A 22,585-nucleotide genomic window follows, 5' to 3' on the forward strand; every position below is an offset into this window, starting at 1 on the left:
CTCCACCCCTCTATTCCTAGAAAGAGACAACAAACAACACAGAACACATTTTCCTGGTGTTTTCATATCCAAGATTCACTGTAACTGAACTCAATTACAGTTTTTTTCAAATGCTTACACACATTTTTTTTACTTGTCCTCTTTCTTTCAAAACTTAACACACAAATCCAACAATTGCACACACAAAATGCAAAATGCCTCGCTTCTCTTGCAAAATGAAGCACTGCATTCAAAATATCACAAACACGTCTCAAAAGCAAACTTTTGTCTCATGTTGCAAACACTTTTACCATTATATTACATGTTTGGGTATATAATATACACACAGTTATTCAAAACCTAAAGCTCTTCTTTCATGAGCTCCTATGTACATTTCTGTACAAGATTGAAAGTAAATGGCAGAGATGCTGAAAAATTGGTAAACACGAAAATAAGATTGAAACCAAACTAGTTTTTTTACTGTAAGCATTTGTGGTTGTGAATACAGTGTTACACAGTACGAAAGAAAGAGTGTAGTAGGACAGAAACCAAACCTAATTTTGAAAAAGGTGATTACGGAATGGTGTGTGTGTGTGTGCCATTAACTGTAGCATACAGTACTATTTTCAACAATATTGTCAGAATGTCTTCTTACAGTCACTGTACTGTTGCACAGTATGATACAGTAATCCACCAGACTGTGACCAATCACTGTCACACTGTGCACTGCAGTCAATGGATGTATCTGTGCTAAAATATATGTTTGTGTGTAGTATACCGTGTGTTGTGCTGAAACAGCTGATATGTGTACATTAGAACATATGTACATTACAGTAGATTGTTACATACCTGTTATCTTTTCTACAGTAAAGGTTCAAATTATACCCACCACTGTAAATCAACTCAAATTAGGCTATTTATAGGCCTATTCTAAAGCCATGATTGGTTGGTGTTGAGTAAAGCAATGAGTGTTTGCACATGTAAGGAGTTAGTGTAAGGCACTGATGATTTAGTGTGGCATTTTGATCGGTTGTGTTTGAAAAAGGAAATCAAGATGCTTCCTGTTAAAATTGTGTGTGTTAGGTGGAGAATTGTGTGTTGTGTTTTGCAAAAAGTGTTTTATGAAATTGAAAATTGAGTCAAAGGGTCAAAATGTGCGTATGGTTTTTCAGATTTGAGGTGTGGTTCTGGTGTTTGAGTGTCAGGTTTCAGAAATGGTGTGAAAAGTAAGGAATTTGTGTGTAAGCATTTGAAAAAAACTGTAATTAACTCCATCACCATTCCTGATGGTTTTACCCTGTTAACTCATCCAGGTTAGCCTCACATAGATAAGAAATACTCTAATGCACAAGATATCTCAGGCTGTACAACTGTAAAACAAGCCTTTGGGGGATGTGAGTATTGTTGCTCGGGAGCTGGGAGGAACATAAGTAGATGGCTAAGCCGCCAGTCAGTTTTGATGAGGAAATAATGCTGAAATAATGGGTGAAATAGTGTGTGTGTGTGTGTGTGTGTGTGAGTTTCGGTGTGGGGGATTGGGTGTGTTACAGCCACATTTGATCTTATCATGGGGTTGTTGATGTTTATGATGTCCTGTATGTTGGGCTGGGCTTCACTCACGTTTCAGCCAATCAGATTGCAGGTGCGCCATATAGAAAGCCAGACTCCTGTCAAGTCACAAAAACACCACAGACACACGCACACACACACGTAGCTTCAGTTGAAGACCTTGGTTAACCTTCTACTTTGTGTTCATCCCTTTGTTCTATTCCTCAAGGTAAGTGAACTCTGTGATTTATCTGTGTGCTTATTTAACAGCAGACAGTTAATGTAACATTTGTAACATTACTCAGATGACATGGTTATATAATGAAAACACATGGAGACAATGTTTTGTTTGAATTATGCCCAGGCTGTTAGAAGTTTGTGTTGGAGATATTTTCGGGTAATAGATACTGAAAGAAGAACCTGTTTGTGAACTGAAAGGAGAGTGGTTGGATGAGGTAGTGAGGCAATTTAAGGGGCTGGTAGACAAGTAGAGAGGGAGTGGTCTCTGACATTTCTAAATACTAAAAGGAAAGAATGTTCCATGATGTAAGAATGTTTGTGTGTGGTGTGGAGGAAACAAAGTGGACAGTGAACATGTCTCAGCATGATCTGAGTCTGACTGATGGTAAAACCTTAAAACATGTAGTTCATGACACACGTACGGGGACAGAGGTAGCGTTGAGGATGTTTTTAGAGTGTCTGTGTGTGTGTGGGCGGAGGGGTGGGGAGACACTTCTATGGAATTCTTCATACAATCACCCATCGCTATTCCACTTTTTTGAGCTGCCACCCTGAGCAAGCAGTTGAGGATCCTGCATGTGTGCACATGTGTGTGTTTTTGTAGTTTGTGTGTGATGGGGGCAGGTACATGTACAGGCTTGCAACAGACATATTTGAGTAACCATCGAGGGGTACCAAGTTAAACCTCCTATGGAGACACATTTACAAGATCCTCACAGCTTGAGGAGAATATTTGTCGAGTTTTTCTGTGTGTGGCCAGGAAATGATTTTTAACAAGTTTCCTGTAAATGTAAAGGGTCTCATAAACATGTTCCTGACGACAGGATAACATGCTGTCTCCACATGGCTGCAACATGATAGATACACTCTCTTTTTCCTCACCACTAACTCTCTGTCTCTTGTCTCACACACATTCTCTGTCTCTCCATTCCTCTCCGCCTCTCTCTCTCTCATCTTGCAGCAATCATGAAGGTGGCAGCTTTCAACATCCAGAAGTTTGGGACGAATAAGGTCTCAGACCCCCAAATCCTTCCCATACTTATCAAGGTACACGTTCTTGGTCATTGTCTTGTGATATGTTGTCTTTCAGTTGTGTTTACAGTTTACAGTTGTGTTGTGTTTAGTCATTTTAAATACATTTAGTCATTTTGTCATTTTAGCAGACGCTCTTATCCAGAGCGACTTACAGTAAGTACAGGGACATTCCCCCGAGGCAAGTAGGGTGAAGTGCCTTGCCCAAGGACACAACGTCATTTGGTTGGCATAGCCGGGAATCGAACTAGCAACCTTCTGATTACTAGCCCGATTCCCTAACCACTCAGCCATCTGACTCCCCATAAATAGCATTTTTTGTGTGAAATGTGATATAGCATGGCTGCCTGCATCATTTAGTACACAAGCATCATGGTTTCACTGAGAGAACAGACCAGTGACATGGAGACTCCCTACAGATAGTGTCTCGCTACGACATCATAGTCATCTTGGAGGTTGTGGATGCCAAGGGGAAATCAGTGAAAACCTTCTTGCAGGAACTCAACAAGTGAGTTGTTGTGGTTGTGAATGTTTTGGACCTCCAGATTGTGTGAGCATTCTTTAACATCAGTAAATGCAGACATACTGTATTACATGTGTTTATTTGTCATGGTCAACCTGTTCCTGCAGAGCCAACAAGGAGCATCGCTACACCATGGAGATCAGCACTCGTCTGGGCAGAACTAGATACAAGGAACAGTACCTGTTTCTCTACAGGTGAACGCTGACCTCTGGATCTATACTTGTTGGCCTACCAGTAGATGGAAGGATACTTTCCTTTGTTTAAAATTTGAACAATTCTTTTTTATTTACCCCAAACAATTAAGAAATTACATTTAAGTCAGATCAAATGTGTAACATAATGGACTATTGACAGTACATGGGAGCCACTTCTATGGAAGTCAGACATTAGTTTCAAGCACAGAATAACAGTTATTCTATGACCTGTATCTGAAACTCGTTTCACGCCTTCCTTGCCAACGTGCCTCTCCATTTGAAGGGATGATGTGGTGGATCTGATAGACACCTACCAGTTTGCAGACAAACAAGCAGGTCAGGAGGATGCGTTTGCCAGGGAACCATATGTCCTCCGCTTCAAGTGCCACAACACTGGTAAGCAGCAACAACACAGGCCTCACTTACTACACAGTATATGGGATCAATTTTAAACAAACAAACGTGTGCGTGTTTCTCAGTGATGAATGACCTTGTGCTGATGCCAGTGCACACAAAGCCTGTTGGAGCAGAAAAGGAACTGGACGAGCTGTACGACGTCTTCCTAGACGTGAAGCGCAAGTGGGGGACTGACGTAGGTGTCACCGGACCCTCATTACATTACAGTACTGTACATGGAACAGGCCTAAAGTACTTTCTTTTAGAAAAGAACATTGTCTTTTTGCTTGTCATGTTTTCTCTGTCCACGATTACAAATGTTTCAAGGTATTGTATGGGGTGTGTGTGTGTTCCAGAACATTATGATCCTCGGGGACTTCAATGCAGATGGCTCCTATGTCTCCAAGAAAGAAATGAAGCTGATCCGTATCCGCAGCGACAAGAACTTTCATTGGCTGATCAGTGATGATGTTGACACCACTGCAAATCATAAAAACGACCACACTTACGACAGGTGAGACACACCTATCCCAAATATTATTTTCAAATACTGCCAGATACTTGGAGCGTACTAGGAAAGTCCTAATCAGCCCCGCCTGGGGATTAATATACCCATGTACAACAAAACTGAATACAGAAGGTATAAACTCTGCTGTAAATAAAACCATACCTCTATGATCTGATAACTATAGATAGATCCAACAACTCTTCTCTGCAAGATTTACATTTAGTCATTTAGCAGACGCTCTTATCCAGAGCGACTTACAGTAAGTACAGGCATTCCCCCCGAGGCAAGTAGGGTGAAGTGCCTTGCCCAAGGACACAACGTCAGTTGGCATGACCGGGAATCGAACTGGCAACCTTCGGATTACTAGCCCGATTCCCTCACCGCTCAGCCACCTGACTCCCAACATGTGAAGATGTGTATATCACTCCAAACTGCTCTAACGTCCATCATCTTTTCACATCTTGCAGGATAGTGGTCTATGGAGATGACATGCTGGCTGCCGTTGTTCCAAACTCAGCCAAACCTTTCAACTTCCAGCAGGAATATGGACTGACTAATGCGCAGGTAGAGAAATACCACCAACCTGTCCAATCAACAAATGCTTGACAATGTTCTCAATCTTGGTGTTTATTTTTTATTCCTATGCTGAAGAGGTGACGCTCCATAGTTGAAGTGTCCCTGAAAGCATCCTTAACAATATCATGTCATAAGAGCACCGTTTGGTCTATAAATTCACAAACCTGTTTTTTTCAGACCCTAGATGTGAGTGACCACTACCCTGTAGAGGTTGAGCTGAAGAAAAGCAAAAAGTCAAAGCAGTGAGAAGCAGCAATTCTATTTTTATTTGTCAATCTCCCACACTTTGATCAGGAAAATAAAAAATTAAACTGTACAAAAAGGAACAAATAACACTGAATTCTCCATTCACACACACTCTCACTGTTAGGCAAAATAATTTAGCCTGAAATTAACCTTTTAATGAATGCCTAACCTAAATGAATGCCTAACCACTATTAACATGTGGCCCAACCTAGAGGTACTAAGGGAGGGTGTCAGGAACCTGAAGACCGGAAATGAGAGACAGTAGAGATCATGGGGCAGACAAGAGGATGAAGACAGCCTAGATGGGCAAAAAACAAAATAAAACAAAAACCTGCGATGCATGTTTGAACAGTATAGGAATTATTTAGCTCATATACGCTTGTAGATTAGAAAATTTATTCAAAACAAGTAAGATTGAAAACTGATAATGAAAATGCGGTTACAAAACTTTATTTCAGAAGACCTGCTTTTCAAGGGGAAAGATTAAGGGTTATTTCATTTGATAAGTGTGCCTGGACCCAGGGGCAGCTGACAGGAGTGGGGCTGTGATTATCTGGGTAGAGACTGCTCTGGCACTACGTTGCCAGCCAAGGGTGTCTTTCACCTCACTTCTTCCCAGACTTCTTGATTCCTCCACCAGCTGTAAAACAAAACCCATACACAATTAGTAAGGTGAAACAGACACTTAGCCTGTAAACACTACATAGGCATCTGTAACCGGCAGCGCTGTCTTTCAAAACGGTTGGGAAAGTAGTGACAAATATTTAATTACACGGATCACATGACTTGGCACAAACACAACTGATAGGCTTTCATCGGCATTGTATAAAAAGGATGTATAAAAAGGCTGGCCACCTTTATTTTTGGTATGGCAGGGGCCTGTACTATGAATCAAGATCAACATGCTCTGGATTACTTTCAGTTACCCGGCTACACAAAGCCTAACAATCGCAATCAAGATAAGTTGTATCACAACGGCGGTTATCAACTCTCTAACTCAACCCAGATCTTTCCAATCTACAGACGCGTGCGCGTTCACATAAAGGGGCGGTGTTTGCACCGTATGTCCAATCGCATACATGGACAAAACAAGAGCTGCATATTTCACGCAGGAGGAGCAGACAATAATCTTAGAAACTTTGCCTGCTCCTCCAGCGTGAAATATTGTAATACAAATATCAGGAATACAGACATATAATACAGGCAAAAAGCAACACAGTCGCTGTAAATGCGTAAAATACATGACTTATTGATATCCCTGCCCCAGGCACGAGATGTGACCATAATTACACTTGTGCATTCCATAATGTTAAACTTTTGTTGCTGTATTATTTTACTTGAAACCCTGGCAGTGGCAAACTATCGTGGGCAAATAACAAATATAAAAACATAAATCAAACCGGTAAGTAGCAGTAGGCTATACTTGCACATATTTTAAGGCCAACAAGTACAAGGCTTAATTGCCTGAGTCAGTCCCTTTTGTAGGCTATTGGTATACAAAGGGCCTATAGAACAATGAAATTGCTTGCAGCCAACAGGAAGAAAAATTAGGCAACGAAAACTGGAAGAGGCCCTCCTCCACAGGACTGGCCCTCTCCAGCAATCAGGGTCACCGCCTGATGGAAGGAGTAGAAGGGGGCTTTTCATCAGACCCTGGTGGCAGCAGCTCGGACACCCAGGCATATGTACAGGGTATGTTTCAAGTAATCTACGTGACCGTGTTCATTCAACAATTATTTATGAATATTGTAGGAGTGAAATGTATTACTGTTCCTATGACAGGAAATACAGTGGTGTTGCTGCCACCACCCACTGTCATCCCACTGTGCCATACAGAGGTAACAGTGAAACTAATAGTCATACGCCAGTATGTATGCCATATGTGGTTGCTGAATATTGATCAAATAGGCCATTTACTTTCTCAGGTGGAGGTCGTAGATGATCAGGAAACTGTGTCTGCCCGCTCAGAGAGCGCTTTGGGGGTACACTTTGGATTTTTTTTTACCACTTGCAACACAGTGGGTGAGAGTGTGTGAACGTGTGGCTGTGATTGTCGTGTCTGTAATGACTTGCTAATGGTAGTGGTCTGAAGATGAGACACAAGTCCTTAAAGTGCTCATTTCAAATATGACTCAATTGATTAAACTTATGGTGTTAAACTCAGCAGGAAGAGGAACTTCTTCCTCTCCCTGAGCCTTGGGCCTCCACCTCAAGGCCAAGACAAAGACACGAGGTATAAGCAATGAACCTTGAAACACAGTAGTCAAATGGACACCTTCAACTTTCTCCAAGTGTGCCTTGCAAAGGGACAATTTTCTTTATTTGTTTCAGGTTGGAGCAGACAATGTGAGGGCCCTGTATAAAAAAACCCTGGAGCTCGATATAGAGTACAAGAGGCTTTTAATTGAAAAAACAAGGCTGGAGATAGAAAAACTGGAATATGAGAAGAAGGTAGTACATGACTGAATGTATTAATGAATGACACTAAACTTACAGTTACACTGACATTCTTTTTCTGTGTTCCTAGGAAAGAGAGAACACATGAGGATGTATTTGTTAAATGTTTTTCTACGTTTTGGTCTTTTTATACTTTTTTGTGGCTCTTTGTCCCAAAGATTTTTTTGTTGTGCCTTTGAGTCTTTTGTGGGGGTTTTCATTTTTATTTTAATGTCCTATTTATTGTTTTGGAAAAATGCTATACAAGTTCATAAAACATAAAAATTCAATGAAAGTAGTGAAATGATCATTTATTTAACTTGTCAAGAGCATTGCATGGTACCATACACGTTCTTTTTGGTTTGAAATGTTTTGGTCTAAAGAAACCCAAATTTCGGATATGGAAATGATTACAAAATGGGTCAAAGCAACCCAAGGACAACAGAAGGGGTTAAGGGGAGACACCCCAGTGAATAGGGATAACATATCAACATGATACCTCCCAGGGTTGATAACTAATATTAGGTCAAATATTGTTTTCATTACTAGTTTCCTGTAAATGTATGTTTAAATGAGCAAATGATGCATTAAGTTGTAAAATATTATATCATTTGCATACATGAACAGAAATCAGAACATTGAATGAAGACAGAATGAAAATCCTTGTTTCATTTTGTCAACATATTAGAGTCCAAAGTTTTTACAAAGGGCACTTTGGATATCTCTTTTTCATCACTCCATTAATCAGAATATGGTGGCAACAGCCATTAAAGAAAATCCGTTGCAAATTGCACGGCAGACCGTGTTCTTGCTCAGGTTCTCCGCATCACTCACACTAAATGCTATGTATACAGTCTGGGACTGTGAGCGCACGGCTTCAATGTGTCGCATTGGCAACATACGGCTCAAGAAGCTGGCATAGATATGTAATTTCCTCTGCTGAAAATCTATATCTTTCATAAAGATACTCATGAGGGAATGCGAAAGGGTTTTGTCGGTCACTAAATGTTCTGGCTCTTCTGGGCGCACCTCTCTCTCACTATCCGCGCACCAAGCTCCACAGGATCTTCTATGAACGGTGACGCCATTATCCTCAAGAATGAGTTAGTGGGCGGGGCTTTTATACCAGTTGATCTCTGATCTCCAACTTAACCTGCTCCCGACCAGGTTAGGCCTTCAGCATGTGTTACCATGGCGATCTACCCCGGTAACAAGTGATCCACCGTTGTGATACAGAAAACCCTGGGTTGAACCTGAAGTTACCTTGCTAACGCCAAATCTTGATTCGTAGTACAGGCCCCAGGAATTTAAGCAATCCTCATAATAAAAAATAAAAAAACGAACTGTCTCTGTGTCTTACTTAGTGGTCCTTTTCCTGCAGCTTTGGCCTTCAGTGCATCCATGGCTTTCTGATCCTCCTTCTGCTTCTGCTTGAAAGCTGCGTCATCCTAGAGACATGAGGAGCAGGTAGGAAAGGTTACATTGGCATGCCTTGGGAGAATGACATGCTCGCCACTGCCAAGGACAAGAGCAGACTGCAGCGTATCATTCGCACTGCTGAGAAGGTGATCGGCTGAAGCTACTGGAAAAAACAATGATTTGACATTCTTAGCATTACCTGCTATGCTTAGCATCCAATAGCCATGGAATTTAAATCAAACGTGTTTCATGTTGCCCATCTTACAATGACAGGACCTCATTTCTAACATCCCTATGCAGGGTACTGATATGAACACTGGTTTCGGTGCTGTGTGGTATGGGGGATACGTACATCATCCACGTCCTTGTTCTGTTTCTTGGGCGCCTTCAGGGGCTTCTTTTTACCTCCTGCCAAACAATAATCATGAAAAATTACAGTCGCGACTTGCACTGCAAGATAGTTAGGCTACTTTCCTTGATAACTAGCGAGTTAGCTAAGCAAATTACAACATTTTTCTCGCTATTCAATAAAATAGCAATTCGCGGTGTGAAACCCGATTAACTAGCCATAATGTCTTCATAATTAATTGGTTTGTCTCTTAAGTCAGCAGACACTTAATAATAGCTATCTAACCAGATAGATTGTCATGCTTGATACAGAAAGATAGATCGAGCCTGTTGTCAGTGGCAGCTGATCTAGTCAGCTTAGTCACTCAGTAACACTAGCTAGAGCTAGTGTGAGTTAGCAGTGTGGCTTGACAAGTCTCGGTTTAGCACTAGGCTAGCTCGCTGATATTTCCATCTCAACGCGGGAAACCAATAACTATTAAACTATTCAAATAGAATAACTCAAGTAGTCCACTCCTCACCTTCTCTACCAGACATATTTTCGATTGATTCCGGAGATAAAACCCACAAATTAAAGGGCTATTGTAGCCTACAACTTAGCAGAAGCTGCAGCGTGAGAGACACTAGACAGAGCAGGGTAAAAATATGACCCGGATACCTTCCCTTAATGCCATTAATAATGTTTGTTGAAACGACCTCATCACAGCAACACCCTTTGCGATCAACTACACACTACTTCACAATTATTTTGTTTATAGTATTAATATTCTAATAAAAAATTACTAAACATGTTACAATTTGTGGCGTGCAGTTAAAAAAAAATCTGAAATAAATAGCGTAGCTAACATTGACTCGGATGTTATTCCGTTGGGTTGGCGAAACGTAGGCTGCGCGCCAAAATCATTGTCCTTTCCTGGCAGTAGTTGCTACATGTTAGTTTGCATATCTATCTCCAATAGATGATTTATAAAATGACCCATTTTTCATAGTCTATTAACAGGGGGGTTTAAGCCAACGGTTTAATTTACAATGTAAAAGGCAAACATATTTTCCAGTGATATTGTAATACCACACAAATCCCTTTGCCCAAGACTTACGCTACCAGAGCTCGGTCCAACCAGAGCCATCCGTGCCATTCGTCAGAATAACGCGAAAAAAACTCCAGGGAAACACTTCACGACACATCCTGTTTAAAAATGGCTGCGCCCTGATAAATGTGACTTGAGCTACATCAGTGCAAAGCATTAATGTAAACGTTTTTTAACTGGTCATTTTTTGAGCGTACAGGTATTTTGATATTTTACATTCTTGTAGCAATGAGATCTGATTTGACAATGAACGGTGTATTCACAGATCTCGTTGCATGTCAATTGCAAGCTATGTACTGTGACAAGCTAGCCAGCTATTGAGAGAAGGTTAACTCTAACGATAGCTAATCCTACTGTTTGTGTACGTAATGCATACAGTAATTGTAATATTCTGCGAACTTGCTTTTTTGTTGCAGGAATAAATTCCAACATGGTTCATCTATGTGAGTATTTTCGCAACAATTTAGACTAGAAGTCGGCGAATTGGTGTTTGTTGGCTCCTACCAGTCAGGTAAATAGTATGCTTTTTTTTATAGACCGTACCCTGATTATGTGTATTTTCTCTAAACAGCATCACTTTTACTGAAAAAGTATCATGGTGGACATGTCGCAATTAGGCTGGCACTGGCTGGGCACAAACAGGTCAACCGACCGTTTTACCGCATCGTGGCTGCTTACAACAAGCGGGCACGTGACAGCAAGTACATAGAACAGTTGGGCACTTACGACCCCCTTCCGAACATATACAACGAGAAACTGGTCAGTTTCAACTTTGACAGAATCAAGTACTGGATTGGGTGTGGTGCACATCCATCAAAGCCTGTGGCGAAACTGCTTGGTGAGTACATTTTTCAGAATGTCCCCATAAATCTAATAGGTCTATGTGTATTAACATTATTTACATTTAGTCATTTAGCAGACGCTCTTATCCAGAGCAACTTTACAGTAAGTACATGGACATTCCCCCGAGGCAAGTAGGGTGAAGTGCCATGCCCAAGGACACAATGTAATTTGGATGGGAATCGAACTGGCAACCTTCTGATTACTAGCCCGATTCCCTAACCGCTCAGCCACCTGACTCCCCCACATTATACATAATAACAAAACTCAACTCCTATATACTTTCTAAGCTTTGGTAAATTCTATAGTATTAATACTTCTAGAGGATTAATGGTCTATTTGACAAGACTCGTAATAAATTGAAGGATACAGTAAATTGTGGCCTTTAATTCTCTTCTAATTTGACCTGGGTAAAAACCTAGAATTTTACTTGGGTAAATACCAAGAATATTATCTAAGTAATTACCTGAGTATGTGTATGGGTCATGTTGGGGTCTTTCACCTTCTCCTTTCTATCTGCAGGGCTGGCAGGGTTTTTCCCTCTGCACCCCATGACCGTGACTGAGGCAGAGCGCTGCCTGGCCCAGGCCCAGCTCACAGAGACCAGAGATGCAGCTGAGGGAGCAGAGAAGCAGCTGGAGCTCTGAGAGCCATGTGGAGGATGTGTGACTGACTGACCAACTATCAGGTGGGGATCAGGAACATTAAGACATTGATGATTTAGCCTCCCCTGCAACCTTAGACTGACTGGCTTCTTATATCAGCAACACGGAAAACAAGATATCTCTCATATTCCATTAAGAATTGGTTGTGTGAAAACCCATTGGCAAATATTTGTGTAAGGTACTCTATTTGGTTTTATTAAACAAGCAAACTGAAAAGATGTAATTGTACAGTATGTTAATTTCAGCAATGTTTCATTGGGATAAAGGCATCTGCAAAATTAACACTATTTTTTTATTTGATTTATTTAATAAAATGGTAATTTTCTTGTTAGATCAACAAATTAAGCTTAACAAATCTCTCTCTTTCATCAGTGTCTGAAGAGAATCCTGGTCATGATGAACACTTCAAATCTGAAAACTTGCAGTTCAGTCTCCTAAAGGCCAGGTTTCTGAAGTAGTATTTTGCTTTACTGCAAAAGATTAAGGAAATGATCTTGTACGAGTTGCTCAAAAAAAGGATATAAAGTTGATACAAAAAATATAGATAGGTTATCTGTTGGCTATACCTGACATGCAAACGTGGAACATTTTGAAATGTTTGTCTGTATTGACATAACATAAAAGGTCATCACAGAGAAATGATTAAACCTATTGACTAAGCCATGTTCGTCAAACACGGTTGAATTATGAGGGAGAAAGGAATTTTAAGAGGGTGGTTTGACAGCAATATTTCCTTATTGAGTAATTTTCCTTAGTTTCACCACCTGTTGAAATGCCTATTCATAGACTTAGACTTTGTATTTGAACATTGTGAACATGATAAAACGTTAACAAATCAACCAATATGTATGTATATAAAACTTATTTGTGGGCTTTACCTGTTCATGAGCAATGCTCTTCAGAAAATAACACTTTTGTGACAACACTCAAGCATGGATTATTGTACCAGTCCTTTGCTTCTTCATCATGTATTAGCTCTTCTGGACCTTTGTCATATCTCATCATTAAAAGACGAGCCTTGTGTTCCGTGAAAATATATACAGTTACTGAGGGTGCTGTGTTTACCGTGGCATGTACATGTGTTAGAGGTTGAGACCTATGTTTCAAATCAGTAGGTATGGTGAAGCAGTTGTGTCGACCAATACACCTAATAACAGTTGCATAGGAGGAGACCAACAAGAGGAAAGTATGTGTGTGTTGGAGGGGGGGGGTATATTGAAGGAATCACAGAAATCATCATAAGTCATATATGGGTCCCATGAACAGGAATTAACATTAGTGTTGTTCATAATTGCTGTAGGGTTATATGATTAACAACGGCCTGGAGTATCTCAGGCCATTGCCATGGTTGTATTCACCTTCAACATATGTGTTGCTGCTTTTACGTGTGTGGTCTCGCTCTTAAGTACAAACAAAGTTCAAGTCCAAAGTTTGTGAATACAAAAAGTTAATCCATGTTTGATCCTTAAAGTCATCACAATATAAATCACGGTCCAGAACAAGAAAGTACCAAGGAGAAGAAAAAGGTTTTAAGAGAGACTTTATTGAATCTTTTTTTTTTTTTTTTACTTTTGTTAAAGCAAACATAGGTGGGGATTTCTGTATAATGGCTCCTCTTTATGGTGATCAGTGATACACTGTGATTCAAAGTGAAAATATTAATTCCTGGGGTGTGTATGGTGTGTTTTTTGTGAGAACGGACTAGGTACTAGGGTTGCAGCCTGTCTGAATTCCAAAAGTGGATTTAAAAACACCCCCTCTAGTGTTATCATGTCGACTGTGAAAGGTCTTCATTAATGAAGACTTTATTTCATCTTGCCTCATCTTACTTCCTTTAACTGTAAAAGAAAAGTCCAAAGTTTTTACGGGCTAGTGCAACAACTAGAAAGAGTTCCTAGTAGTAAACTTTGTTACTAGCTGCAGTTGTTATTATTGGTATGTTAAGGGCTCTCACGTGGAATTACATTAATGCATGTAGAAATACATTTAACTCAGATTAACACAAGTTCATTAAGGAGGTATGTGAGGTATGTAAATAGGCTTAAATAAAATACTTTGTTATGATAAATTCACAAGACAAAAAAAAACACTTCACAAAAACATAATAAAACTATGAATAAATGCATGGAACAACACTTATTTTTATTTTTTACTTAAAAGTACTTGTATTCAAGATCTGAAGACAATGCATTTTGACTGTCTAATTACATGGGGCACATTGAGATATTAACACAATAAACATAGTTTCATGGAGAGGAATGATGCAACACAGTCAGTTACAGTCAATTGATGGTGTGTTCTCCTCCTTGAGTACACTCACAATAGCACTCTTAATAAAGGTAATCAGTTACTCACTATGCACCTTCATGTTGTATTAATAGTATGTACTGTAAATATGTTGATATTACCTAAATATAGTTTGAATGTTATTTGACTATTGAGAGATTGTTTGTGTGCTTATGCTGTACCATAAGTTGTATGGTACATGATTGTAACAGCAAAGTAACAATTATGTTCAACAAGCTTTTTGACATGAATTGTGAGCTGGATAAAATCAGACTGCGATATGTGTCAATAATCTTGACACACATAAATCCTCCCTATATTTACACTGTATAGATGCCGTAATTAAACACCAGGGTGTATACAGATACTGTTTGTATGTTGGTTTTGATTCACTCATCAATATCATTGATAAATTAACGTCCCTTTATCTATTTGACTCTCTGAAAGTCAGTTGTTCATAACACTGAGTATATACTGAATACAAGAATCACAGTGTTCTGAATGCCAAATCATGAACTTACATCAGTTTCTGTATTGCATATGCTAATCCCTGATCAAAAAGGATAAAATGTATTGCTGTCCAAGCAAACTGATTACATCTGGATGTAGAACATGGTCAACATGTTAGGGCAATCCATGACTTGACAAATGCCACTTCTAACATTATCACCTGCAGATATTACAAGACAAACAACTTTTGAATGCCTATTCACAAAAACAGACCACTAGAGTGACTGTTTTGGTGTGCCTATTCAACTTATATTTAGACTTAGTATTTATTGTTACAATCAACAGTCTATTATTTATTTTTCAATGTTTTCTGTGAATTCTAAAATAATTAGATTAAGTGCCATGCTTGATTGTATAACAATAAAAGATGGGCATTAAGTTAAATATATTTGATATTGGGTATTACATTTTGGGTATGTGAACCAAGATACATAAGACATTTAATTTTTGTTTTAATAAATACAATTTCCCTGAGGAAATGCTTAAGCTAAATCAGAAATAAAATTGATAGATTTACAAGTTCAACATAATATATATTCAAAGTAAGAATGTATTTTTATTTTTACTATTTACAAATCTTTCCTTTACTCATTGACCAAAAATCATGATGTAATATGTGTAACAACAGGCATATGACATATACAGTATTTGTCCAACTGGTTCCACTTTAGAAATCGGTCTCGTCAGTTTGTTCTGATCTTCAGTAAAGAAAAATATGAGAAGGGTGTGAGTAGATTAGAGATTCCAGTCAACAGGAGTACAGCACCAGCCCAGAACAAAAGTTTACCAAGGGTGCGCTACATCATTGCCAATCCTTCTTCCTCTTAATTTTATCACTGATGAAACATGGAATAATAACGCAATGCTGGTCTCCAAATAGGTCAAACAAAACACTGCACACATTCACAGAGGATAACAGCAAAGTGACAGTTGTGGAAACATATGGAAACAATTGTCATAAGAAGAACAAAAAGACACAGCTGTACTTTTTGCCCTTTTTTGCCCTTGAATTTAAACTTAGTGCAAGAAGACACAGACATTGTCCTCTGAAACTGCAAGGTAGATATTCAATATCTAAACAGTTTGAAAGTACAATAAAACCAACATGAGGACCTTCAAAGGATACTGGAACTGGAGAAGATGGCTAACATACTTTATAATCGTCATGATTGTGATAACTGTTTTTGTGATCCCAGTATCTGTATTTGTTGCTCTAAAATTGGGTAAGTTTAACCTTTTAAAAGTTAAAAGTCTAAAAGAAATCAGTTAATTCTGTTGTTTTAATATAAAAGGCAGCCCAATAATGATCACTGTTAAAGAAAAAAATGCCAACTATCAGGTTTCAATCAAAAGATTTAGACAATTGATTTGAATATTGAAATGAAAGCTGTTGGTAACCTTATCTAACTGGGTCATTGCGATAATAACTACTAAAAGATCATTCATTTCTGTAACATTCATTATAAGACAACGTTCAGAGCAGACAACATAAAGCTATTGTGTGGAAATATACCTCATTATTTCCTGTTATGAAGTCAGTATAAATGCAATAATGCCCATGCCACATTATTGTCTGTTTACACACGGTGATGCCAAACAGCACTGGAAAAAAGTACAAATGTCAATGTTTAGTGATAACAATTTAAAAAGGCAAATGTTTTCAATACACTTCGGGATGACTGTATTTGAGAAATTATAGCAAGACTTACTTCTGCAACTTAATAGAATACAATAGGAGTTTACATGAACACATTTTTAAATTAGTTCATTTAAATTAACAGGAAATCACAAGACACAAAGACAATCTGATGATGAATGGAAAAGCTTTGGGAACCTAAAGAATGATCAAGATCAAAAAGAAGACAATGTGGTGTTCAAAGAAAATAATCTGTTGAAAAGATCAAGACTTTTAGAATCAGTTTTTTGGGGGAATGTAACTTTAAACAATGCTTCTACAATGTCACCTTCCAGTGTCAAGGCAAACTCTGACAATTTAAGCACTCCCTTACTGACTTCTACGAATCTTGAATCCGACTCCACCAGAGAGACTGAAGGATCGACTGTAATTCCTTCCCAAAGCACACCAAACCTCGCGACAACAGAGGCCGCAATGACTCCAGACACCCCTCCATCTACCATGGTAACAAGATCGGATGAGTCACAAGTGACAACTGAAGGACTGACTTCCACTGAAATGACTGCTGAATCCGAACCACCTACGACAACCTCATCCTCTGTCACCTCAGCATTCACTACAAATGCAAGCATAGCCAACGAGACATCAAGTCCAGAACACACTTCAACCCACATGACTGCCCATACAACAGAAAGCACTGAGCTAACCCCCATCACCACATCTACCACATTCACACCAACCCTGTCTTCAGCAATGTCACCTGAGAGCAAAGTGACCACCTCAGATATCTTCAGCACTCAAGTAATGTCTACAGCTTCAACAAACCCCCAATCTGGCTCAACCACAGGGGATGGAAGATCAACTGAAATGCCAACCGATGGCACTTCCACTCTTACCTCAGAAGAACCTCAATCAACTCAAAATACCAGTCTAACTACCTTAGTGACAGTCTCAGACAGCTCGCAAGTCACAGCTGTTGTAACTGCTTCTACAATGTCACCTTCCAGTGTCAAGGCAACGTCTGACAATTTAAGCACTCCCTCACTGACTTCTACGAATCTTGAATCCGACTCCACCAGAGAGACTGAAGCATCGACTGTAATTCCTTCCCAAAGCACACCAAACCTTGCGACAACAGAGGCCGCAATGACTCCAGACACCCCTCCATCTACCATGGTAACAAGATCGTATGAGTCACAAGTGACAACTGAAGGACTGACTTCCACTGAAATGACTGCTGAATCCGAACCTCCTACGACAACCTCATCCTCTGTCACCTCAGCATTTACTACAAATGCAAGCATAGCCAACGAGACATCAAGTCCAGAACACACTTCAACCCACATGACTGCCCATACAACAGAAAACACTGAGCTAACCCCCATCACCACATCTACCACATTCACACCAACCCTGTCTTCAGCAATGTCACCTGAGAGCAAAGTGACCACCTCAGATATCTTCAGCACTCAAGTAATGTCTACAGCTTCAACAAACCCCCAATCTGGCTCAACCACAGGGGATGGAAGATCAACTGAAATGCCAACCGATGGCACTTCCACTCTTACCTCAGAAGAACCTCAATCAACTCAAAATACCAGTCTAACTACCTTAGTGACAGTCTCAGACAGCTCGCAAGTCACAGCTGTTGTAACTGCTTCTACAATGTCACCTTCCAGTGTCAAGGCAACGTCTGACAATTTAAGCACTCCCTCACTGACTTCTACGAATCTTGAATCCGATTCCACCAGAGAGACTGAAGCATCGACTGTAATTCATTTCCAAAGCACACCAAACCTCGCGACAACAGAGGCCGCAATGACTCCAGACACCCCTCCATCTACCATGGTAACAAGATCGGATGAGTCACAAGTGACAACTGAAGGACTGACTTCCACTGAAATGACTGCTGAATCCGAACCACCTACGACAACCTCATCCTCTGTCACCTCAGCATTCACTACAAATTCAAGCATAGCCAACGAGACATCAAGTCCAGAGCACACTTCAATCCACATGACTGCCCATACAACAGAAAGCACTGAGCTAACCCCCATCACCACATCTACCACATTCACACCAACCCTGTCTTTAGCAATGTCACCTGAGAGCAAAGTGACCACCTCAGATATCTTCAGCACTCAAGTAATGTCTACAGCTTCAACAAACCCCCAATATGGCTCAACCACAGGGGATGGAAGATCAACTGAAATGCCAACCGATGGCACTTCCACTCTTACCTCAGAAGAACCTCAATCAACTCAAAATACCAGTCTAGCTACCTTAGTGACAGTCTCAGACAGCTCGCAAGTCACAGCTGTTGTAACTGCTTCTACAATGTCACCTTCCAGTGTCAAGGCAACGTCTGACAATTTAAGCACTCCCTCACTGACTTCTACGAATCTTGAATCCGACTCCACCAGAGAGACTGAAGCATCGACTGTAATTCCTTCCCAAAGCACACCAAACCTCGCGACAACAGAGGCTGCAATGACTCCAGACACCCCTCCATCTACCATGGTAACAAGATCGGATGAGTCACAAGTGACAACTGAAGGACTGACTTCCACTGAAATGACTGCTGAATCCGAACCTCCTACGACAACCTCATCCTCTGTCACCTCAGCATTTACTACAAATGCAAGCATAGCCAACGAGACATCAAGTCCAGAACACACTTCAACCCACATGACTGCCCATACAACAGAAAGCACTGAGCTAACCCCCATCACCACATCTACCACATTCACACCAACCCTGTCTTCAGCAATGTCACCTGAGAGCAAAGCGACCACCTCAGATATCTTCAGCACTCAAGTAATGTCTACAGCTTCAACAAACCCCCAATCTGGCTCAACCACAGGGGATGGAAGATCAACTGAAATGCCAACCGATGGCACTTCCACTCTTACCTCAGAAGAACCTCAATCAACTCAAAATACCAGTCTAACTACCTTAGTGACAGTCTCAGACAGCTCGCAAGTCACAGCTGTTGTAACTGCTTCTACAATGTCACCTTCCAGTGTCAAGGCAACTTCTGACAATTTAAGCACTCCCTCACTGACTTCTACGAATCTTGAATCCGACTCCACCAGAGAGACTGAAGCATCGACTGTAATTCCTTCCCAAAGCACACCAAACCTCGCGACAACAGAGGCCGCAATGACTCCAGACACCCCTCCATCTACCATGGTAACAAGACCGGATGAGTCACAAGTGACAACTGAAGGACTGACTTCCACTGAAATGACTGCTGAATCCGAACCTCCTACGACAACCTCATCCTCTGTCACCTCAGCATTTACTACAAATGCAAGCATAGCCAACGAGACATCAAGTCCAGAACACACTTCAACCCACATGACTGCCCATACAACAGAAAGCACTGAGCTAACCCCCATCACCACATCTACCACATTCACACCAACCCTGTCTTCAGCAATGTCACCTGAGAGCAAAGTGACCACCTCAGATATCTTCAGCACTCAAGTAATGTCTACAGCTTCAACAAACCCCCAATCTGGCTCAACCACAGGGGATGGAAGATCAACTGAAATGCCAACCGATGGCACTTCCACTCTTACCTCAGAAGAACCTCAATCAACTCAAAATACCAGTCTAGCTACCTTAGTGACAGTCTCAGACAGCTCGCAAGTCACAGCTGTTGTAACTGCTTCTACAATGTCACCTTCCAGTGTCAAGGCAACGTCTGACAATTTAAGCACTCCCTCACTGACTTCTACGAATCTTGAATCCGATTCCACCAGAGAGACTGAAGCATCGACTGTAATTCATTTCCAAAGCACACCAAACCTCGCGACAACAGAGGCCGCAATGACTCCAGACACCCCTCCATCTACCATGGTAACAAGATCGGATGAGTCACAAGTGACAACTGAAGGACTGACTTCCACTGAAATGACTGCTGAATCCGAACCACCTACGACAACCTCATCCTCTGTCACCTCAGCATTCACTACAAATTCAAGCATAGCCAACGAGACATCAAGTCCAGAGCACACTTCAATCCACATGACTGCCCATACAACAGAAAGCACTGAGCTAACCCCCATCACCACATCTACCACATTCACACCAACCCTGTCTTTAGCAATGTCACCTGAGAGCAAAGTGACCACCTCAGATATCTTCAGCACTCAAGTAATGTCTACAGCTTCAACAAACCCCCAATATGGCTCAACCACAGGGGATGGAAGATCAACTGAAATGCCAACCGATGGCACTTCCACTCTTACCTCAGAAGAACCTCAATCAACTCAAAATACCAGTCTAGCTACCTTAGTGACAGTCTCAGACAGCTCGCAAGTCACAGCTGTTGTAACTGCTTCTACAATGTCACCTTCCAGTGTCAAGGCAACGTCTGACAATTTAAGCACTCCCTCACTGACTTCTACGAATCTTGAATCCGACTCCACCAGAGAGACTGAAGCATCGACTGTAATTCCTTCCCAAAGCACACCAAACCTCGCGACAACAGAGGCTGCAATGACTCCAGACACCCCTCCATCTACCATGGTAACAAGATCGGATGAGTCACAAGTGACAACTGAAGGACTGACTTCCACTGAAATGACTGCTGAATCCGAACCTCCTACGACAACCTCATCCTCTGTCACCTCAGCATTTACTACAAATGCAAGCATAGCCAACGAGACATCAAGTCCAGAACACACTTCAACCCACATGACTGCCCATACAACAGAAAGCACTGAGCTAACCCCCATCACCACATCTACCACATTCACACCAACCCTGTCTTCAGCAATGTCACCTGAGAGCAAAGCGACCACCTCAGATATCTTCAGCACTCAAGTAATGTCTACAGCTTCAACAAACCCCCAATCTGGCTCAACCACAGGGGATGGAAGATCAACTGAAATGCCAACCGATGGCACTTCCACTCTTACCTCAGAAGAACCTCAATCAACTCAAAATACCAGTCTAACTACCTTAGTGACAGTCTCAGACAGCTCGCAAGTCACAGCTGTTGTAACTGCTTCTACAATGTCACCTTCCAGTGTCAAGGCAACTTCTGACAATTTAAGCACTCCCTCACTGACTTCTACGAATCTTGAATCCGACTCCACCAGAGAGACTGAAGCATCGACTGTAATTCCTTCCCAAAGCACACCAAACCTCGCGACAACAGAGGCCGCAATGACTCCAGACACCCCTCCATCTACCATGGTAACAAGACCGGATGAGTCACAAGTGACAACTGAAGGACTGACTTCCACTGAAATGACTGCTGAATCCGAACCTCCTACGACAACCTCATCCTCTGTCACCTCAGCATTTACTACAAATGCAAGCATAGCCAACGAGACATCAAGTCCAGAACACACTTCAACCCACATGACTGCCCATACAACAGAAAGCACTGAGCTAACCCCCATCACCACATCTACCACATTCACACCAACCCTGTCTTCAGCAATGTCACCTGAGAGCAAAGTGACCACCTCAGATATCTTCAGCACTCAAGTAATGTCTACAGCTTCAACAAACCCCCAATCTGGCTCAACCACAGGGGATGGAAGATCAACTGAAATGCCAACCGATGGCACTTCCACTCTTACCTCAGAAGAACCTCAATCAACTCAAAATACCAGTCTAGCTACCTTAGTGACAGTCTCAGACAGCTCGCAAGTCACAGCTGTTGTAACTGCTTCTACAATGTCACCTTCCAGTGTCAAGGCAACGTCTGACAATTTAAGCACTCCCTCACTGACTTCTACGAATCTTGAATCCGACTCCACCAGAGAGACTGAAGCATCGACTGTAATTCCTTCCCAAAGCACACCAAACCTCGCGACAACAGAGGCTGCAATGACTCCAGACACCCCTCCATCTACCATGGTAACAAGATCGGATGAGTCACAAGTGACAACTGAAGGACTGACTTCCACTGAAATGACTGCTGAATCCGAACCTCCTACGACAACCTCATCCTCTGTCACCTCAGCATTTACTACAAATGCAAGCATAGCCAACGAGACATCAAGTCCAGAACACACTTCAACCCACATGACTGCCCATACAACAGAAAGCACTGAGCTAACCCCCATCACCACATCTACCACATTCACACCAA

General features: G+C 41.2%; 3 protein-coding genes across 13 annotated transcripts; 2 read left to right on the forward strand and 1 right to left on the reverse strand.

Moving 5' to 3' along the window:
- Positions 1 to 1,653: 1,653 nt before the first annotated feature.
- LOC134020602 (deoxyribonuclease-1-like) lies at positions 1,654 to 7,883 on the forward strand. 10 transcript variants are annotated; one of them, XM_062460792.1, is made up of 15 exons: positions 1,654 to 1,756; positions 2,729 to 2,814; positions 3,219 to 3,307; positions 3,430 to 3,516; positions 3,800 to 3,912; positions 3,996 to 4,108; positions 4,269 to 4,426; positions 4,888 to 4,984; positions 5,174 to 5,238; positions 6,774 to 6,934; positions 7,025 to 7,080; positions 7,168 to 7,224; positions 7,407 to 7,475; positions 7,574 to 7,693; positions 7,770 to 7,883. In XM_062460792.1, exons 2-15 carry the CDS (start codon positions 2,734 to 2,736, stop codon positions 7,785 to 7,787), a joined length of 1,284 nt encoding a protein of 427 aa, XP_062316776.1. In that variant the 5' UTR covers positions 1,654 to 1,756; positions 2,729 to 2,733; the 3' UTR covers positions 7,788 to 7,883. The 10 variants fall into 10 exon arrangements, 9 of the variants coding, with proteins under 9 accessions (XP_062316776.1, XP_062316780.1, XP_062316760.1 ...); XM_062460796.1 differs by having other exon boundaries at positions 7,410 to 7,475; XM_062460776.1 differs by having other exon boundaries at positions 6,774 to 7,080.
- Positions 5,239 to 10,119, reverse strand: tma7 (translation machinery associated 7 homolog). Its single transcript, XM_062460872.1, has 4 exons — positions 9,967 to 10,119; positions 9,450 to 9,505; positions 9,039 to 9,126; positions 5,239 to 5,882 (listed from the first exon to the last, which is right to left on the reverse strand). The coding sequence occupies exons 1-4, from the start codon at positions 9,980 to 9,982 to the stop codon at positions 5,848 to 5,850; spliced, it is 195 nt and encodes a 64-aa protein (XP_062316856.1). The 5' UTR covers positions 9,983 to 10,119; the 3' UTR covers positions 5,239 to 5,847.
- A 462-nt stretch (positions 10,120 to 10,581) lies between these two features.
- Positions 10,582 to 13,072, forward strand: mrps16 (mitochondrial ribosomal protein S16). 2 transcript variants are annotated; one of them, XM_062460861.1, is made up of 5 exons: positions 10,582 to 10,732; positions 10,950 to 10,976; positions 11,105 to 11,371; positions 11,896 to 12,061; positions 12,411 to 13,072. In XM_062460861.1, the coding sequence occupies exons 2-4, from the start codon at positions 10,964 to 10,966 to the stop codon at positions 12,018 to 12,020; spliced, it is 405 nt and encodes a 134-aa protein (XP_062316845.1). In that variant the 5' UTR covers positions 10,582 to 10,732; positions 10,950 to 10,963; the 3' UTR covers positions 12,021 to 12,061; positions 12,411 to 13,072. The 2 variants fall into 2 exon arrangements, with proteins under 2 accessions (XP_062316845.1, XP_062316836.1); XM_062460852.1 differs by lacking the exon at positions 12,411 to 13,072 and having other exon boundaries at positions 11,896 to 12,256.
- The last annotated feature ends 9,513 nt before the right edge of the window (positions 13,073 to 22,585 follow it).

The sequence above is a fragment of the Osmerus eperlanus genome, chromosome 1, assembly GCF_963692335.1.
Source record: "Osmerus eperlanus chromosome 1, fOsmEpe2.1, whole genome shotgun sequence".
In the NCBI taxonomy this organism is placed as follows: Eukaryota; Metazoa; Chordata; class Actinopteri; order Osmeriformes; family Osmeridae; genus Osmerus; species Osmerus eperlanus.

Bases quoted from the DNA above. Each gene is read 5' to 3' on its own strand.
- LOC134020602 (XM_062460761.1), top strand. From the start codon at position 2,734: ATGAAGGTGGCAGCTTTCAACATCCAGAAGTTTGGGACGAATAAGGTC. The intron at 2,815-3,218 runs GTACACGTTCTT...GACTCCCTACAG, and splicing joins TCCTTCCCATACTTATCAAG to ATAGTGTCTCGCTACGACAT. The intron at 7,225-7,406 runs GTACACTTTGGA...TGTTAAACTCAG, and splicing joins GCTCAGAGAGCGCTTTGGGG to CAGGAAGAGGAACTTCTTCC.
- tma7 (XM_062460872.1), bottom strand. The intron at 9,127-9,449 runs GTACGTATCCCC...TCATGTCTCTAG, and splicing joins AGAACAAGGACGTGGATGAT to GATGACGCAGCTTTCAAGCA. The intron at 5,883-9,038 runs GTAAGACACAGA...TTTGTTTTACAG, and splicing joins TGCAGGAAAAGGACCACTAA to CTGGTGGAGGAATCAAGAAG.
- mrps16 (XM_062460861.1), top strand. The intron at 11,372-11,895 runs GTGAGTACATTT...TTCTATCTGCAG, and splicing joins GCCTGTGGCGAAACTGCTTG to GGCTGGCAGGGTTTTTCCCT.